This window comes from Lepidochelys kempii, chromosome 2, assembly GCF_965140285.1.
Source record: "Lepidochelys kempii isolate rLepKem1 chromosome 2, rLepKem1.hap1, whole genome shotgun sequence".
NCBI classification, from domain to species: domain Eukaryota; kingdom Metazoa; phylum Chordata; order Testudines; family Cheloniidae; genus Lepidochelys; species Lepidochelys kempii.
Window position 1 is genome coordinate 49,381,215 of NC_136381.1, and position 20,187 is coordinate 49,401,401.

The window sequence follows — 20,187 nt, forward strand, 5'->3', positions numbered from 1 at the left end:
AGGAGAGCGGGGGAGAGAAAACCTTTTGTAGTGATAATCAAGGTGGGCCATTTCCAGCAGTTAACAGGAAAATCCAAGGAGCAGTTGGGGGGGGGGGAATAAGCATGGGGAAATAGTTTTACTTTGTGTAATGACACATCCATTCCCAGGCTAACACGGCTGCTACTCTGAAACCTATCATCAAACAGGTGTATTTCTAGTGGGGTACTGCAGGGATTCGTTCTTGGCCCCACACTATTTAAAATTTGTATCAATGACCTGGAAGAAAACATAAAATCATCAGTGATAAAATTTAGAGTTTGCACAAACACAGGAAGAGTGGAAAATAAAGAAGAGGACAGGTCACTGATAAAGAGTAATCTGGATCGCTTGCTAAATTGGGCACAAGCAAACAATATCCAAATGAAAAGGAGTACTTGTGGCACCTTAGAGACTAACCAATTTATTTGAGCATGAGCTTTCGTGAGCTACAGCTTTGAGCTGTAGCTCACGAAAGCTCATGCTCAAATAAATTGGTTAGTCTTTAAGGTGCCACAAGTACTCCTTTTCTTTTTGCGAAGACAGACTAACACGGCTGTTACTCTAATATCCAAATGCAAAGTCATACATCTAGAAACAAAGAATGTAGGCCATGTTTACAGACCTCTATCCTGAGAAATATTTGTGGGGCATGGCTGATAATCAGCTAAACAAGAGGGTGACTCTCTGACCAAAAGGGCTAATGCAATCCTTTAATGCATAAACAGAACGATCTCACGTAGTCAAAGGGAGGTTATATTACCTCTGTATTTAGCACTCGTGAGACTGCTGCTAGAATACTGTGTCTGGTATTCACAATTCAAGAAGGTTGTCGATGAATTGAAGAGGGTTCAGAGAAAAGCCACAAGAATGATTAAACGATTGGAAAACTTGCTTTATAGTGGTAGATCCAAGGAGCTCAATCTATTTAGTTTAACAAACAGAAAATGAAGGGGTGACTTGATTATAGACTACAAGTATCTACATGAGGAACAAATATTTGAGAATGGGATCCTCAGTCTAGCAGACAAAGGCACAACAAGTTTGAATGGTTGGAAGTTGAAGCTAGAGAAAATCAGACTACAAATAATAAGGCATACATTTTTAACAGTGAGGGTGATTAACCATTGAAACAATTTAGCAAAGGTTGTGGCAAATTCTTCATCACAGGCAATTTTAAAATCTCGATTAGATTTTTTCCCTAAAATATATGTTCTAGTTCGAACAGGAACTATTTCAGGGAAGTTTTCTGGCCTATGTTACAAAGGAGGCGAGACTACATAATCACAGTGGTCCCTTCTAGGCTTAGAATCTATGACTAAAACTTTGGACCTGAACAGTGAGAAAGTTTTTCTCATGATCCCTATATAAACTTAATGAGAAATCATTGTGTATATTGCTGAGATAGGATGAAAAGCTCTGTTGATGGGGGTGGCTGTGGGACAGGCTGCCATGAACAGTGGAAGAAGTGACCCTGTTTTTTGTCAGGGTAAGATTAAGGCAGATTCTTTGAGAGAGATCTCTGTCATGGAAATCATTCAGTGAGTAACACTGCACAGCTGATTGCTACTGAGCAGATACCTGCCATTGATACGGCACCCAGAGAGGAGGAGAAAATGCAACCTGGGTTCCCTCACTCCCCATCAAAACATAGTCTCAGTGTTGTGGATGTAGCAACAGGTACAGACTGCAGATAAAATGACTCCTATTCAGGTACATGTATGACACACACTACTGAATGTTAGGGATGGTGCTAAAAGTCTGTTTTATGGGTGTGAGTGCAATAAATTTCTATGGATCCAGGCCTATCCTAATCCCAATGTATGCATCATTCTGAATATTATTCTCTAATGAGATATATGGCTGAGAAGTAAGTACAACAGGAACTTTTTTTCCTGCAATTAGCAGAAGAATACAGGTATGCAACAGTATAAAGAATGAACACTTCCAAACTTACTTTCAGAAAAATGCCCACAACAGCCACGCCATCAGGTTGTTTCAAAGCTTCAGCAAAATTACTATATTTCGGATTCCAGTGTACCATATGAAGCTTGAACCAAAGAAATGTAAATGTTACAAATACTGTTATGCAATAAAATGCCATCACAGGCCAGGTCCTGCATTCCTTGTGCATCCTGCTGAAAGAGTTTTGAATGCACAGGGAATGCAGAACTTGGCCTCCAAATGAAAATATGTATAAATATGTCCTATTGCTTCTACAGCTCTTCCACATGCTTGTGTTTTTTGCAACAACTGCTTGTCAACTACTTTGGTTTTAAATGAAGCATAAAAATACAAAACTTGCTTGAAATTAATCAAATAACGTAATAGAGGAGATGCTTACAAATGCATGTAACATGCACACATGCAATGCAGAAGTTATCCATTGATGTGTTTAATCTCAATTGTATTTTCAGGTTAAAGAAATTCTTTTAAAAAACTGAAATATATTTGTGCTTTATAAACCATGGTTCTGCTGTTCTTGCTCTACTCTCCATCCCACTCCCCTGACCTGGTAGTGAATGGACCAGGTGACCCTGTAGTTCTTTCTCATCTCTACTGTCTACAATACTAAATGTTCAGGAAATTTTTCATAATGTTTTATTTATTCTTTCAGAGGACTGCTATCTATTTATTTAGCTTCTAATAACATGGCCATCACCATGGTATCTGAATATATGCAGAATCTGGACATATCTTCATATAATACGAATGTGGTATAACTTCATTCACAATGAGATTATCCAGCAGTTTCATTAAATTTAGCTCATGTACACTCATATTTTAAAAAATAGCACTCTTCCTGAATGCGGCATATAATATATTGCTCTTTATTTACTCCTCTGTTGTTACGTGCATCATTGTTTAGGATAAAAGCAACATGGCCCACAGCCTCCACTTGTATTCTAGCAAAGCATTATTCACTCCATATATTGTTTCTCCTCTGTATAAAGGCCTAGGGGTTAAATCTTAGTCCCGCAAACAAAGGCAAAGTAAAAAGACTTTTCTTGATGGAACTAAAAACAGAGGTTTGGGGGACAGAATGCTCCCACTCAATCCACTAGTAGAAACTGGGATACCCATGGAGCTGGACCATGGTAGATGCTACTAGGCAAAGGGAGGAAAGAGGAAAATCACCCACAGCCCCCACACAAAGTTTTGGGCCAGGGCATCTCTGATATGCATCTTGTCTGCCAGCATTTCTTCTGGATGGGAGTTGGTGCAAAGCCATGGTATATCTCTGTACAGTAGGTACATGTGACATGTACGGGCTTGCAGAGTTGGGAGGAACACTAGCAGGCTGCTGCACGGCTCCTGATAGAGAGAAAACATGGTGTTTCCATGGTAGTTTGAAATTTACACTTGCTCCCATGTAGGATGTGCAAAGAAGGCAGAATTTGTTATTAATTTATTGCTATCAGAGCTTAAGCCCACACCGAATACACACTGGGTCAAACTCAGCCATTAACTACAGAGAGTTTGGCCCATAGTAGTTTGTGCGTTTACATCAAAAAAGCAGCAAATATTTATTTAAAACAATTCTTGACAATACACTGATAGATTTTTAAAAACAGATATTTAAAATCTAGAGCAGTGTTTCCCAAACTTGGGATGCCGCTTGTTCAGCGAAAGCCCCTGGCGGGCCAGGCTGGTTTGTTTACCTGCCACGTCCGCAGGTTCGGCCAATCGCGGCTCCCACCGCTGCAGGCCAATGGGGGCTGTGGGAAGCAGCACGGGCTGAGGGACGTACCGGCCGGCGTCGCTTCCTGCAGCCCCCATTGGCCTGCAGCGGTAAACCGCAGCCAGTGGGAGCCACGATCGGCCAAACCTGCGGACGCAGCAGGTAGACAAAATGGCCCGGCCCGCCAAGGGCTTTCCCTGAACAAGCAGTGTCCCAAGGTTGGGAAACACTGCTCTAAAGGATATTCTCAAACACAATAGTTTTAAACTAATTGAAATGTCCTTGTAATAACCTTTTTCCCCACACTGGTAATGCAGGTGAAAAAAATAAATCCTGGGACTTTATTTTTATAAATAATTAATTATATACGAAAAACTCTTAATGACCAATAAAACCAGCAAAAATGATATTATAATAAGTTTGAGAAAAAATAAAATAATGCAACCAAAGTTGTGTTTGCTGCAAAAAGATCTCACTGAAAATGGTGAATTTAAGGTTTGGGCATATTTACAAAAATTTATAGTTTTGGTAGGGGGCAGGCAGGGGAGTTGTATTTTTGTTATGAAAAGCTGTGTTTGTTGGCAGAAATGATTCACCCCAGGTCACATTTTTGAATAGTCACAGCTATAACATAGTTCATACAAAATCAATAAATTCAAATAAATACTGGAAAAGGAAGCGATTAGTGTTGCCCAATTGCCCAGTACGCTAGTATATAGAAAAACTGGTCCCACCTCTGCTGCACATTTCACTCCATCTACAATGTGCTCAGAGCCATGGTCATCAGAAGAACCCCAATGAAAGTGAAACTGCCGCAGCCTGTAGGGTCCTGGGAGTGGTCCACCTCGCAGCACTGCAATTGACAATCCACATTAACATTAGCTACAGACCTTTTCAAAGAAGCTTTGATTCAAAGTATAAGCGTATACAATTACCACAGAGGAGTCCAACATTTTGAAGGTGTTGAGCACCTACAGCAATTCCAGCTGATTTCAGTGGGAGTTGAGGGCACTCAGCACCTTGCATGATTAGGCCTGTATCTACCTATCACTGGGCTATATAGCACTATTTGATTTCAGAGCTATAGAAATTACCATGAATCAGGGTAAAACCACAGAATGGGATGCCAGTTGTAGAACACATCCCATTCCCCGCACGGCAGAATGTATGACAGTTTGGGGAGGATGGGTGCTCAGGATGGCTCACCATTCGCCAGTGAATGTCCTGTTATGGAATTCACAATTTTATGCTGAGGATTTAATGGGAATCTCTGTGAAACTGGCCTAGAGGGGCCACGCAGTACTACACCTACCCTACTAGTGCCATAAGCTTATGGCACTAGTAGGGTAGGTGTAGTACTAAAGTGCTACAAGCCCTGCCTATGATCCAGTACTGTCACTGCTTTTTAAACTATGTTGCAAGCAATGTTTGCAGTGTAGTCTGTTATCTCTAGGGAAAGGTCTATTTCCTGAAGAAAGAGCAGAAGACAAAGGTAAAAACAGATGAGCTAAAAAGTGGTTACTGAGCATTCAGACAAACCTTATTCTCTGAAAAAGTTCAGTATGTGTAATACCCGTGGCAACATTGCCACCAGCAGGGCCATACTAATGAGTCATTATTCCAAGCAATAGGAAGGTTTTACATTGTAAACCACAAAGAACAAGGTAAGTGTATTTTATGATAGCATCATGAATTACACACTTTCTGACTATTAGCTTAGGACTGATCCTTGCAGGCTCTGAGCATCCTCAATAGCCATTGACTTTCATGGAAGTTAAAGGTGCTCAAACAGTTTCAGCAAGGGATCCACACATCATGGGATTGGGTCCATATAGTAAAGGCATACCAGGTAAAGACAATTACATTCCTGGATCTGAAAAGACCAGGAGTAAGTCCATGCCCAGCTCTTTTCTGAAATGTCCTAGAAAGAAAGTATCTGAAGGATACAGAAGAAGGCCATCTTCCTTTCACGTGGTCTCTCAGACATGTAATACTGTAGGCAGTTTGTCAGTGGGATCAGTAGCAGCTGTCAAGGTTACCAATTCTCCACTAAAACAGATTTATAAAACCAGTAATCCTGTTTGAAGGTCAATGGGGTGCAACCTTGATTTTTTAAGGGCAGGTACTCCACCTCCACCAGTGTATCCTGCCCCGCCAGTATCAACCCCCCATCTCTGCACGTTTCTGTATAAAATGGCGTCCTCCATGTGGCGTGACTTTGCATATACAATGCATGTGAGGTCAAAAGTGTGGGAACACTGTTCACACACTTTTCTGCCCCACTACCTTACATTGTTTTCACTTGTGAGTGATCACCAATCAGTGGTAATCCTTTCACCAGGTGAGGCTGTAAAACCTGATGCCAAAAAACTCATTGCTTCTCTCAACTGTAAATAGGGCTTAACTTGACCATAACTGATTTTGAACCAGAAAGACTATACTCTCAATGAGGGGAAAGGCTTTTTCTTTTATGTTTGTTTAGAAATATGGTACAAACACACAAAAGCACATAATGAGGGTATAAACAGACTCTTTATTTATAGACGGTCTCTGATGTAAATACCTCTCTTCCATATTCTAATTAGGTAAAAATTGATGAAATCTATAAGACATACCTTTCTCAAACACTTGGTCCAAATTCCAAGGGCTAAAAAATAAAGATGAAGTCCACAGAGGAGATATGGCTCAAAAGTAATAAAAAAATCATCTTTATTTTGTTTCAGCTTATGGACTGGAACAAAATTATTTGAAACTGTCCTCTTCTTGAAGAGGGAGAAATGAAAGGGGTAAGGTTTACTTTCACTCAGAAAGGATGAGAGGATTAAGTACAATGCATGTGACCAAACGTTGGGAAAGAAGCATATACACATCTCTCTTGATATAGTATTTGGGGATGTGGGGGAAATGATATGCTACTATTCCCCTCAAACAGAATTTCCTGTTGTTAAAATCAAAGGCAACTTGTTTTTATACATATGGAATAATGCCACATTATTTCAATTTTCTAGTACTTGAGATTCAAAACTGCCAAGCTGAATATGTTCACATATGAAGGTCTCCAGTAATATTTTATAAAGGTTCTGCCATCAAACCAGTGAGCTATGGACAATTCTCTGGAGATGTCACATCCCCACTGCTGCTGATGTTCCTCTCTGGGAGTGGGCCCAAAAGGAGACACAGCAAAGTCTGTGGTTTTCTTGACTAGCTTTGATTGCATTAGACCAAACTGGCTTTCAGGGTCCTGCAACTGTAACAAAAAAAGATGTCTACTCAATCCCTTCTATCCAGAGACTTTCCAATGTACTTCTTTAAGCAGGAGAGGACAGAGACTTCTGAATTCTATCATCCATGATCAGATGAAGCAGAACAGGAGAACAAGCCTCCTGTGTCATAGATCTCCAAGACTGAAGAAATTCACAACCTTTGAGATATTGCTTCTTCAAAGGTGCCTTCATTTTTAGGAAATGCAATTCTACCCCTCTGATAGACAAATACAACAGTAGGAGATATGGCAGTTTTGCAGATGAGTTTCTGATATTCCATTAGAATTTGTCCACAGAGGCTATGCGATTTAGTAAAACATTTGCATCCCCCACAATATTTATATTTAAGCTGTATTGATTTGGTTTGGGAGGTCAGCATTCCGAATTCTCTGGTCCTACTTACTTCAGGGAAAACAGAGGCAACAGTACATATTTTGGCAGTGCTAGTAAAGGTCCCTTCTGACTATATCTAGTTAATAAGACAATATCACAAGGGTGTTTTTACCTTCTGTGTTTGATTTTGCCCACAAAACAAAATCCCTATTTTAGGTTATGTCGGTTGCACTTTTCCCACCTGAAAGCAAGAATGTGATGGCATGCACCTGAAATCCTCCAGAATGCAATGATTCTCTGGCAGCAGGTATGTGATCATGGAGAATCCTTAACTTTTTGGAGTACTGGAATGTGGGGGAAACAGGTGGAGAAGTTCTGTGCCTGTCCAAGGAATGGAGAATGCATGCTTCCTATATTTTTGCATTGGAATCTTCAGAATCTCAAAGTTTTGTGTCTCCCATAGATGAGGAATGTTTCAGGGTCCAATGGTGCTTCCTTCCAAAGACAGGATTTACCACCACATTCTCTGACCCTGGAATATGTTGAGCAGTTAAAGTTTCCAGATTTTATTTCCAGATTTTATGGATGGTGGTCATCCATGCTGATCCAGTTTCTACTATTTCTAAGTAATAGACCAGTCATTCTTCTCTGACGGTCAGCCTACAATGAGCTGGGCTGCTCCCTTTTATACGGAAGCAGCAGTTGGAGCATGCCCAGCAAGGGCGAGGAGGCATGGCTTCCTCTGCCCAGAGTGTGGGGTTAACCCCTTCTTTTCCAGTGCAGGGCAAGTACACCCCACCACACTAGAGTAATAGCTCTACGTTTATATATAAAATGGGGTCCCCCTGCACTGGATTAGAGCTGAACTATAATTTTAGCCTGCCTGTTGTCTATCACAGCATTAATAGGAGAAGATTGAACCTTTTCCAAGTTCAAACACAAAACCCTAGTATTCCTGCCTTTGATAATGTCTGCTTTGGTTTTTGAAAAGAATCTCTGCAAGTAAATGTAGAGTGGTTGCATTTAAAGGACTCTGCCAGTTTCAATCTCTTATCCTGTAAGTCAGTAAGAAAACTCTGCTTACCCTTCCCAGATCTCACATCTCCCAGTTGGTGAATAGTCTTGCCTTGAGATGGAGCAGATAAGTGAAAGCTGAAAATTCTTTTACAGGCTGGATACTCTTGGTCTTCTTCCTGCTTGTCTTGAGGTTGACTATCCCAGCCAAAGAGCTGACGGTGTCTCCTCTGTTCTTAAACTTCACTATTACTATGCCTTAGGAACACTGCATGGTCCAATTAGGGACCACAAGTGGTTTGGGCGGCACTTTTCCTACCTATGAGGTCTCTAATATTTACTCTACATGGGCACTATTAACCCAGCAGTGAGTCTGGCCTGCTAGTTGGGCTAACGTAATGGAGCCTCCTCTTCCAAGAGAATGTCCCACTTTCCCATCATCTGTGCTAGCTCTGGGCAATGTCATATTGAATGCAAGGACAGCTGGGAACCCACAATATTCCTCTGCACCTCAGTGCACATAATGCACACAATTCCTTTGTCCCTAAGCTTTGAATTTATTTTGTCCTAATGGGAAACACTTTTCTGGGAAATTAAAATTGGACAAAAGCCTCAGCTAAACTGAGGGTCTCCGAACAGTCTAGATTGAAATCCCAACAATATCTCTCAGCTTCTTTTAATGGTCTCTGAGTTGGGATTGCAGAAAATGGCAAGCAAAGGCTTAATGATGTAGCTCACAGGCTTTCTCTTGATGTTTTGGTGTCCAGCATTTCTGTTGGTGGAGATGTCCACTTCAAGAGTGTCTTGCCCTCTTTAAGCAGCTGAGTGTTTGGCCTTACGTATCAGTTTTGGATTCTGGAAATTTCCCACAGTCCATTCTTCAGGAAGTAACATTTTAGCCACATTATTTAGCCTCAGGTTTGCTGTTGCTGGGCTCAAGCAACATGGACTAAGCCATTTGGGTGCACCTCTCTAGGGGTGAAACAGTGGGGAAAGTATTTGCAGCATTTTGGTTCTGAGAGGACCCTTGTGAAAACAAGCTCTCATCCCATTGGTCAGTGACTGGTTCTTACTCTGTATATTTGTAAACTGCCTAGCAAAGTACGGCCCTGATCTCGGATATGGCCTTTGGGCACCACAGGAATAAATATTCAATGAATGAGAGAAGACAGTCCAAGATACTTCCTGAGATTTAGTGTTTGCAGCACCTATTTAAAAGATGCCTCTGTCACAATGTGGGGCCTGTAACTGGGTGTGCAGAGATAGACGCCTGATAGAGTGGCCTGCACTCCTCATGCTTATCCATCATGGAATTGTTTTCTGACTAGCAAGAGGCTGAGCTTGGATCAAAACAGTGCAGTTTTTCAGTTTTCAGTGAAGTCAGTGAGGCAGGCATAGCCAGTGAAGGTCAATGCTGCGTACGCGGATGCAACTAAGGTGAGCAGAGACTCCTCCATGCGGCTTGTCTCACTGAGGGTCAGGTGACAAAAATCAGTTTGGCACAGAAGGTCAGCGCTGTTTATAGACATAAGGAGGGTTTGTCCTTGCAAACATGTCTTAAAACACTCACCTGTTGCCTGATCTACAAGGCCAAGTGATAACCCACAGGGGAACATAATGGGGCATTATTCCCTGAGATAGAAAATGTTGCTTTACAAGAAAACAAAGAGACAATATCGTGAGCAAATGTTACAGCTCATTATGTCAATGATACATTATAAAATCCATAAATAAATAAGCAATTGCTCAACAGAAGATATCAGTATATCCACAGTCATTGTGGCTAATTAAGTCAGGTAAGCACTTTTCTGAAAGGCCTTCAACACATGGTTACATTGTTGACATTTTAAAATGGAATTCTCTATCTAAATAACTGTTAAAAGGAGAAGATAACACTCAAAAGAAATAAGGGGTTTATTTGTATGTGAATTTGGTGTTCTTTAGGAACAAATGGCACTGTCTATACAGAAGAATAAAGAGTGGGCCTCTCATACCATTTTCCAGCATACATCAATCCTGACTTACTACACAAACCACCCTAGTCTTTCAATTCTGGGCCTGTTTTGAACAGACACTGGTATAAAATAAGCTCCCAAATTCATTTTCATGTTTGACCTAAATGAAGAATGCAGCCCATGACTCCAGAGGCAGAAAGCTGATAACCCAAACCACTATCGCAGTTCCAGAAGACTAGGTCTGAAGAGCACTGAAGTTCTGACCTCCAACAATATCATAAAGGTTCAAAGTTAACATTAATACAATTCTTAAATCCTCTTGTGCATAAGCACTGCTGGTCTCAAATTAATGCTAAATACCAGACATGCTGGAAGATCTAGGGATAAAAGATGTGCCAAGCACAAAGTGAAAGGCTTAACTTTGCTGTTTGTCTTTAGTTGGTATGTGCCATATCCACTGGCATACATAAAGCAGGCATTGTACTGGGCTTTAGCTATGTAATTCTTGTAAGTCTTATTGACTTCAGTAATACATAAATAAATCATCATAAATAATTTGCAGTTAGATAAAGCCTTTTATAGAAGAATCTCAAAGTGTTATGCAAAGATAAATAAGTATTTACCTATAATTACTAGGAACCCTACTCATGCACCTGGCTAAGCACTGTACAAACACAGAACAAAAAGATGGTCCCTGCCCCCAAGGAGCTTTCAATCTAAGTATGACAAGAGACAACAGATAGATGCAGACAGATGGGGGAATACAAGGAAACCATGAGACAATATTGGTGATAGACAGTGGTGTCAGCGTACCAGCAGACTAACCGGCGTCAAATTTTTGGTACTCATCACATCAAAGAAGAGTTTGGAGGAGTGTTTTGAAGGTGGATAATGAATTAGCTTTGCAAATGTTTATGGGGAGCGCCTCTTAAGCATGAGGGGCAGCATGGGAGAAAGTATGAAGGTGCTTGTTTAAAAACTAAACAAGAGGGACATGGAGGCTGGTGTCTCAGCCATTTGGTAGCAAGTATCGACAGCTTGATAGTGAAAGAGAGATAATAGGTGTGGTTAGATATTGATAGATGTTTGGCTGTGTGTGTGTGTTCCCTCTGTGTGCTGCCCCAGCCCTGTGCAGACAGCTGGCACGGCAGACCTTGAGCGAACCTCTCAATGACCACAAGATCCGTTAAGGGATGAAGGCACCCGGCCAGGTTTATTGTCAATGAAGTACAGTACTAGTATCCCACAGATTCTACCAAACCACTAATACATGTATGCCCATAATAATGGACCAGCTCAGTGAATGGCGGGACTTTCCATTCCTCCTTAGGCCAGACAAAGATACTCCCTCTGAGATACATCTTTATATCCCAATACAAACAAGTTAGTATTGTCCCTCTAACATAGTTACTCCAGTTACTGCCCCCTGACGTGACTACTTATCACTTATCATCTTGTACATGTTGGTTTTATCAAAACATTTCTATTACATACTGGCATCCTGACCTTATCAGTGTGTTCCTGTTATCCTTGGGGAATGTTTTTGTACCATACTTGATATTGGGATGTTTTGATACCACTTGATATCCGTATGTGTTTGTGTGAGTACTCTGTGACTAGCACTTCTTAGGAGTGTGTATTTCTGCAATATCAGCCCTGTTCTTGCCAGATTCTGTGAGCAGGTCCTGCCTCATACCAGGCACCTGATACAAGGGTTTATGTCTCAGGCTCTTTCCTACTACAATAGGTACAGTGGGATTAGGTCATGAAAGGTCTTGAAAGTTAAGACAACAAGATTGTCTTAATGAGATAGAGAAGGGGGAGCCAGTGAAAGGATACAAAGAGAGGGGAGACATGATTAAAGCAACCGTCTAGGAAAACAATCTTTGCTGCAGCATTCTGAATGGATATGAGTAGGGCAAGAGTGCATTTGTAAAGGCCAGAGAGAAGAATGTTGCAGTAATCGATACATGAGATGATGAGAGCTTGGATGAGTGTTTTAGCTGTGTGGATGGATAAGAAAGACTGTATCTTAGAGATGTTATGCAGGAAGAACTGGCAAGATTTAGACCTAGCCTGGATGTGAAGACCTAGTCAGAGGTCTGAATCAAAGATGAAGCCCAGGTTATGTGTCTGAATGACTGGCAAGATGATGATGTTGTCCACACTGATTGAGAAAGGAGGTAATAGGGAATGGGGGTGGGGGGGAGATTAGTAGCTCTGTTTTAGCCATGTTGAGTTTGAGCTAATGAATATGAATTCATGAGTTGTTAGAGAGACAGGCCAAGATTTTCGTCTGGTCAGGAGAAGGGAAGAAGATCTGTGAGTCATCGGCATAGAGATGGAAGTTGAATTGATGTTTATTGATGAGATTAACTGTGGATAAGATGTAGAAGGAGAAGAGAAGAGGACCAAGGACATAGGCCAGTGGAACACCCACCAAAAATTGGAAAGCAGATAAGAAGGATCCTCTGAAGGACCCCTATTTCACTTTTACCTATGGGGAAACTGAGGCAAAGGCTAAATGACTTACCTAAAGTCAGACATCAAATCAGTGGCAGAGCTGGAAAGTCTTCTAGCACAGTTTCCTAGTTAACAACAGACAATGCTGTCTTCCTGTAATGTGAGGTATGGGTCTAGAATAGAGTGCAGAACTTAAAAAGAATATTTTTTGGATTTTTGGTTCTCTCTAACTTACAGATGGCTTTGTGTAACACTCTAAATTTAAGTAGGATTAGACCAAAATAAAAGCCATGCTTAGGCTAGACATTTTTTCCAGTTAAAAGCAGAGTTTTTAATTATTATTTGTCCTCATTGTTTCTATCTCAGAAGCTAACAAATGAACATTTATTCATCAAAAGTTCATAAATAAAATGTTCTTTGTGAAATGCGTGCATATACAATTTTTACTTTAAAATTCAGTTATCAGGTTTATGCATGGACTACTTCCAAAGAGAAACATGCCTATGAAAGGCTGTAATGCAGCAGAAGAAGGTCCTGCATGAACACAGGGGAGGTTTGCAGGAAAGTGTGTCTTAACTGTGCAGCTCCATGCTCTTCTCCTGCAGCTGACAGAAAGTCAACAGCAGGAGGGTGGGAGTGCAGATGGCCAGAGAATTTGCACATGAGGAGAGACACTGGTGCCTTCTTGGGATACCTCCAACCTTGGAAGAATCAGAGTCTATTTCCAAGAAAATGTATATAACCACTGCTGGAATACCATGTCCAGTTCTGGTGTCCACAGTTCAAGAAGGATGTTGATAAATTGGAGAGGGTTCAAAGAAGAGGACTCAGAGAATGATTAAAAGATTAGCAAAAATGCCTTACAATGATAGACTCCAGGAGCTAAATTATTAAGATTAACAAACAGAAGGTTAAGGAGTGACTTGATCACAGTCTGTATGTACCTACATGGGAAACAAATACTTGATAATGGGCTCTTCAATCTAGTAGAGAAAGGTATAACATGATCCAATGGCTGGGAGTTGAAGCTAAACAAATTCAGATTGGAAATAAGGTGTAAATTGTAACAGTGAAGATAATTAACTATTGGAGCAATTTATGAATGATCCTGGTGGAGTCTCCCCCACTGACAATTTTTAAATCCAGACTGGATGTTTTTCTAAAAGATCTGCTCTAGGAATTATTTTGGGGATGTTCTATAGCCCATGATATACAACATGTAAGACTAGATGATCACAGTGGGCCCTTCTGGCCTAGGAATCTAGTTAATCTATCAGTACTACTGGACACGCATCTTCCACAGCTGCCTGTCTCTAGCAGTTTGGGCTTTTAAGAAGCTGCTCAGAAACTGGAATGTTAGAAGTATTGCTGGCAGAGATGGCATAATGCAGGTGAGGTGCTAAAAGATGCATCATAAATGTACTTTATTACATGTCTCTGCGATGTATTGCATGGTCCTGAAATGTATACCATAGATAGCTCCATCACATACCACTTATGTGTGGCTATAAATGGTCATAGATATAGGCATGGTCATATTTGCTGGAAACTTTAAGAAAATGGAATAATATCTAAATGTTGTTATTTGAATTTATTTATAGTGTAAATATCATATTATTATTTTGGGCAAAAATCCTGAAGTCTTCATTTATTATTGTTGTTATTTAACATTTATATATTGTGCCATAGGTGTGTGTGGTAATTTACAGAGAGAATGAAGACCCAACTCCTGCTCTAAGGAACTCAGAATGGAGGCTGAAGTCAATGGGAATAAGGACATCAGGATCTGTCCCATTATTAATATCTGCATCTGCAAACACAGAACTGATAAGAAGAGACAGAGCAGTATGAAAACATTTTTCTGCCTCTACCGTATTATAAAGTTCACCTTCTTTCACCAGTCACTTTTTCTCTCTCAGATCAGAATCAATCACTTAGTGAGCAGTTAATCTGAGCAAAATTCAGACTGTCCCAAACATTTCTGCACTTCATGGCACCAAGTGTGGCATCAATGCTATATATTGATTTTGGTTAGGCATTTCATATTTTACCTAAGGTTATTGTTAATTATTATTAATAGTATTTATTTGTATGACAGTATTGCCTATGGGCTTCAGTAATGGATCAAGGCCTGGCAGTACTAGACACTGTACAAATACATAAATAAAGAGCTCTGAAGAGTTTGTAATCCAAATATGAAATGAGAGACAATAACAAGTGGATGCAACATATGGATCGGAAGCAAAAGGAAAAATGAGACAAACATGATCAGCATGATCAGCAGTAGTTATGGAGATCTTTCAATATACTCCAGCTACAGCTCTTTAATGATGTAACTTGATGTGGTTTATCAAGAATAGAATTCCAATGCAAATGCCACCAAAATTAATCTAATGCAAATAAATAAATAACATATTAGAAAGAAATGCTAAGTGATCTTAGGGAAGTAGATTTGTTTTCTATTTTGCGAGAGAACGAATCAAAATCCGGCAACTATTCCCAGTCTTTTGTGTGTTTCTGTTTTGGTTTTTTTTATTTTATTGGATAACTCAGCTTGTACATATTTTGACTTTGGATTTGTTTTCATTAACCCATCAAAAATGAACAAAAATCAAAATTAAGATGCACACACTTAAATATTCAAGAACATTGAGTCTATTAGCAAAATTACTCTTACAAATTATGACTATCCCTACTAACAATGCAGCAGTAATAGTTGAAGTTTCCTGTGTAGTTTAGAAATAACACCATATGTTGTGTTTTTTGACTGGTCTTTCACTACATAAAATGTACACATTTGTTTTTCCTTGCTGTAGCTTGGCACTGCACATATTACAAATATATGCCAAAATCCTGCAGTCCTTACACACAAGTACAAAGACTGTAGCCTTGGGTCCAAATATTGTATATCTTTTCCAAAGCTGCTTGAGGCATCTTGGCAATTATTGCTAGTCTGCATTCAGGATTATGCAATAAAAGCTTTGCAAAGATGGAAGCAAGTTTAGAATCATTTGATTTCTAGAGATGCAAGAATTAGAGTTGCAATATTATTCATCTGATTTCCTTTTTAATGCAGTAGTGAAGAAATTTCACAGCTTCTTGCCAATTACTTTTTCCTAGGAAGTGCAGCCAACAGTATCAGTATGAAATTTCAGTGGTTAAGTCAACAGATGCTAAATACTTCTAGCACTTGCTAAGCAGCATCGGTATATTTAGTCAAAATGTCTAGCCATTCTAACCCTTAAGAGCCACATAGTAAGTACGCAGCATAGTGCATGCATTTGTGAAGTGTAGGTGGACAGGTTAATAAGAGTAATGATAACAGAGTTAATGTTTGCTTTAAAGAAGCTCATTTTAAGCTGAAATTTCTCAGCCTTTTGTACCTGAGGTCTCATTTAGCAGAAATATTAGAGGCCTAATCCTAGTCAAAAATCTCATTAATGTCAATGGGAGCTTTGTTTGAGCAAGGACAGCAGGATTTGGGGTTTATCTATATAGCTACATTGCTTTATCCAAAATAGTATGATTACACTTTTCAGAAATGATACCTTGCTTTTACATAGACATTCCAGCTGTGTACCTCAAAGCCTTTTGCGTAAAATTCACTCCTCTCACAGAAAGCCTGAGGATTTGAGCTCCGTGTAGGTGGAGTGCAGTGTGACTGGGGAGGTGAAATCCATCCTCCAGCCCAGGGCCAAGATTGCATGTCTGCTGCAGCCTCTCCCTCCATCCCTCCCCCACCATGTGAGACTGCACCTGGGGGCTGCAATAGCAGTCATAGTCTCCCTGCCAGAGTTGTGTTGAGTACTGGGGCAACTGGATCCTCTCAAATGCAGATCATGGTCTATCCCCATTCCATCCCTAAAGTGGCATTCTGTGCTGGTGTGTGCAGGGCCAAATCCTTCAGCAGTAATAAATAAAGCAGAGCATAGGTTGTCTTCCAAGCACTTTCCAACCATTAACTAATTCCGAATAACTTCTTAAGATAAAACTAAAACTAACCTGATCTATCAAAGGTGTCATCAAACACAACTCTGCAGGTTCTCCCATTGTTCAGTATGGTCTTCGCTGCACCGGGATCATAACCAACAAACCAAGGGGGTAAAGAGGGGTCATGCTGGACCTCTTTGGAATTGATTTCAATAGGTGACTGGTGGTCTCCTTTGGCAATAGGGTAATATTTGTGCCAGTGCTCAGGTCCTAGGAAGAAATGCAAAGGAATGACATGAAAATCGCTTCCATTTAGGCATAAAGTTGACATCTGTTTAATACAAATACAATCAATGTTACACTTTATTCATGCATCGCCTCACAGCTGTGCCATTCACTGTGGATTTTCCCCCTCCTTTTGGTTTTCAGACAGAGGCATTTGAACCATTGGGCGGGACTCCTTTTAAGAAACTGTTTTTGCAGGTGAATATGCGGCTGAGCCACAGGCCCGCCCCGCCCGCCCAGCCGGGGAGCTGGAGTCAGCCGCCTGGATCGCCGCGCTCCAGGAGCTGTCCAAGATCCACTTTCCGGGTGAGGGTGGAGATCGGACGGGGAACGCGGGTTGACCTGGCGGTAAAGTGGTGCCCAGACTTATTATCATGGCAGCAGAAGTTGCAGGAGCCGGGAGCCAGCCCCCACCCAGCCCGCCCCAGTCTCAGCCCTTACAGCGTCTGCCAGAGCGGCGGTGCCGGACAGATGCGCGGACAGCGGAGCCCGGGCCGGCCGCGAGCGCTGCAGGCTCCCGCCCGGGGAGGCTGCGGGGCTCGCCCTGCCCCTCACTCACCGTTGTCACTGTCGTAGCCCCACTGACAGGATTGCTGGGCCATGCTCTCGGCGCGGCGTCTCCGCACTCTGGGCCCGGGCTGCTCCGGCCGGCTCCTGCAGGACGGTGGCGCCGGCTCCGCCAGGGGCTTTTATAGGCTCCCGCCAACTCCGAGCCCCCGTTGAGGCCGGTCGGGGGGGCGGGGGGGAGAGGGACAGAGGGGGCGGGGGCGCCTGGCCGGCGCGCAGGGGGCGGAGAGAGCGATCCCCTGGACTCCCCTGCTGCCCCCCCCCCGCGCCCTCCGCCGCCTCTGCCCCGCTCCCCTGCCCGTCTGCTTCGCGCCTGGCAGGCTCGCCCCCCGCAGAGCTAGTCCCCTGCCTGCGCCGCTTCCCGCTGCGTCCGCCCCGGCTCGGGGCTGCAGCCCCCCGGGATCGTTAGTGTGTATTTGTAATTGAACGAGGAGCTGCTGTGATCCTGTCCCCACTCGGGTGCGGGGGGAGGGGGTCTGGGGAAGGGGGGGCAGGTACAGCGGATGCTCAGCGGCGGGTCACATTCTAACCAGACACTCTTCGTGCTGCCCTGTGCTGAGACATCAAAGGACCCCGCTGGCCGCTGAGCAGACTCCTGTGATCGATTTTTCACTTGGAATTGTCCCTGTGCCCCACAAAGGGTGGGCTGGTAGCCCGGGCCAGGAATGGCGGGCTCAGCGTGCTGGCGGTACCGCGCCTCGCACCCCTTGCTGGGTCTTCACGGCGTGTTAAACTTGTGACTTCGGGGCGTGACACAAATCATTGCACAGGGCTGTGTCCGGGAAGAGAGACTAACTTATGTTGAACCATGTATCTTATACCACTCCTTTGCAGTAGAAGGCGGTCACAAAATTGTCCATAGTGGCGGTGGTTTTTGTTTTTTCAAGTTATTTAAATGTGAAGTGCATTGCAAACAGGGGGACTGGGCTGGAATCTCTGTGGCATTTATTTACATTTCAAAAGTACAGCTCTCCTCCTTTGTACCCTAGTGATTCCAATCAATTAAACCCATACTACAAATAAATTAAAATCTCAGTAAATGCACCGGGGCAGTGCAGAGCCCCCCATAATTCATTAGACGGGTTTTAACTGATAGTCTCTATTTCATGGTTCTTAGTCAATGTTTCACATTTCACCATTAATTATTAAATGTTGTGTTCATTTTTTTTTAAAAAGCAATCAGTTTCCAAAATTGTTTTAAAATTCATCAGGTGAGAATAGTCTGTTAGAATCAGGGACAATCTAAATTTGTTCCTTATAGTGATATCGTGGAAAAAAATGCCAGAGGGAATTTGAGAAAGGAAACAGACTTCTTAACAAAGCTACTGTCGCCTCCTTCCGCTGTCTCTGCATGCATGTGACATGGTAGAAATCATTTTCATTACTGAAGGATTTAAAAATATATATGGGAAGCACAAACTGATTGGTTTCCATTCTTGAAAAAAAAAATCTTGCTTCCCACCCCTACCCCTGCTGTCAAGGTGAATTGGTCAGATTCTTTGGCCAGGTTGAAAAAATGCAGATTATTGATATGTCACACTGAGTAGACACTGTCACAGCACTGCAGCTGTCTGCTGTGCAGGCTGACATATAGAAGCTGCTCCATGCTAATAACTTCTCCATAGCATAAAACTTAGGGTGCCACTGCTCATGTTTTATCATATTTGACAGCTGCTCCCATTCCTCTCTGGGTTCCGGTAGCCGGAGAAAATATGGATATATGCAGTATGAAGATGGCTCCTAGAGAGCCAGTTTGCAACATTAGGAGGGCCCAGACGGGAATAGTACCTCAGGGAGACACAGATTCAGCAACATTTTTTCCCCACATTGTGTTCAACTTAATTCTGGGTTTGGAGTTTCGCCAAGGATGAGTTTGCTTTAATCCCTGCATAAACTCTACAGCATCCCATTGGCTTCACAAACAGCCTAACTGCACAAAGGCAACATTGGGAGTGAATATCCACTTTCTCAGATTATTTTAAAGGAGCTACTTCTGATAAAGAGGAATCCTATTAAACTGCAAAATCATTATGCTATACGAAGGTAGTCTCCAAGAACTCCAAATAAGAAAATCCTTGCTCTCAAATCAAATGCAGATTTGGTTTTGTTCGTTTTGACTTCACTAAGCAGGGAGTTATTGTATATTATATTAAAGGAAGGTAATATAATTAATGTCAATTAACCTGGGTTTATAGAAAATAGATCTTGTCAAAGTAACTTGATATCATTTTGAGGAGATTACAAGTTTGATTACAATTAGTGTTGATGTGATGTACATAGACTTCTGTAAGGCATTTGATTTGGCACTGCACAACATGTTGATTAAGCAACTGGAACAATACAAAATCACTATGGTAAGCATTAGATGGATTAAAAAGTGGTCATGGTGGATAATCAGCTGAACATGAGCTCTCAGTATGACACTTTTCAGAGTAACAGCCGTGTTAGTCTGTATTCGCAAAAAGAAAAGGAGTACTTGTGGCCCCTTAGAGACTAACCAATTTATCTGAACATAAGCTTTCGTGAGCTACAGCTCACTTCATCGGATGCATACTGTGGAAAGTGTAGAAGATCTTTTTATATACACACAAAGGATGAAAAAATACCGCCTCCCACCCCACTCTCCTGCTGCTAATAGCTTATCTAAAATGATCACTCTCCTTGCAATGTGTATGAT

The 20,187-nt window shown here is 41.8% G+C and overlaps 1 protein-coding gene and 1 pseudogene across 3 annotated transcripts in view; one reads left to right on the plus strand and one right to left on the minus strand.

Moving 5' to 3' along the window:
- LOC140906553 (carbonic anhydrase 3) overlaps positions 1-17,637 on the minus strand; it is a 28,113-nt gene extending 10,476 nt beyond the window's left edge. The window contains exons 1-4 of one of the 2 annotated variants that reach the window (XM_073330665.1): positions 17,503-17,637; positions 16,731-16,928; positions 4,435-4,553; positions 1,976-2,068 (exon numbers count right to left, since the gene is read on the minus strand). In XM_073330665.1, coding sequence (XP_073186766.1) covers positions 1,976-2,068; positions 4,435-4,553; positions 16,731-16,928; positions 17,503-17,545 — 453 coding nt within the window. In that variant the 5' untranslated portion in view covers positions 17,546-17,637. The remainder of the gene's footprint in view (positions 1-1,975; positions 2,069-4,434; positions 4,554-16,730; positions 16,929-17,502) is intronic. The other variant, XM_073330666.1, reaches the window with a different exon arrangement.
- Positions 13,040-20,187, plus strand: part of LOC140906555 (carbonic anhydrase 1-like) — a 56,023-nt pseudogene continuing 48,875 nt past the window's right edge. The window contains exon 1 of the transcript XR_013635292.1: positions 13,040-17,249. The product of XR_013635292.1 is annotated as a carbonic anhydrase 1-like (transcript). The remainder of the gene's footprint in view (positions 17,250-20,187) is intronic.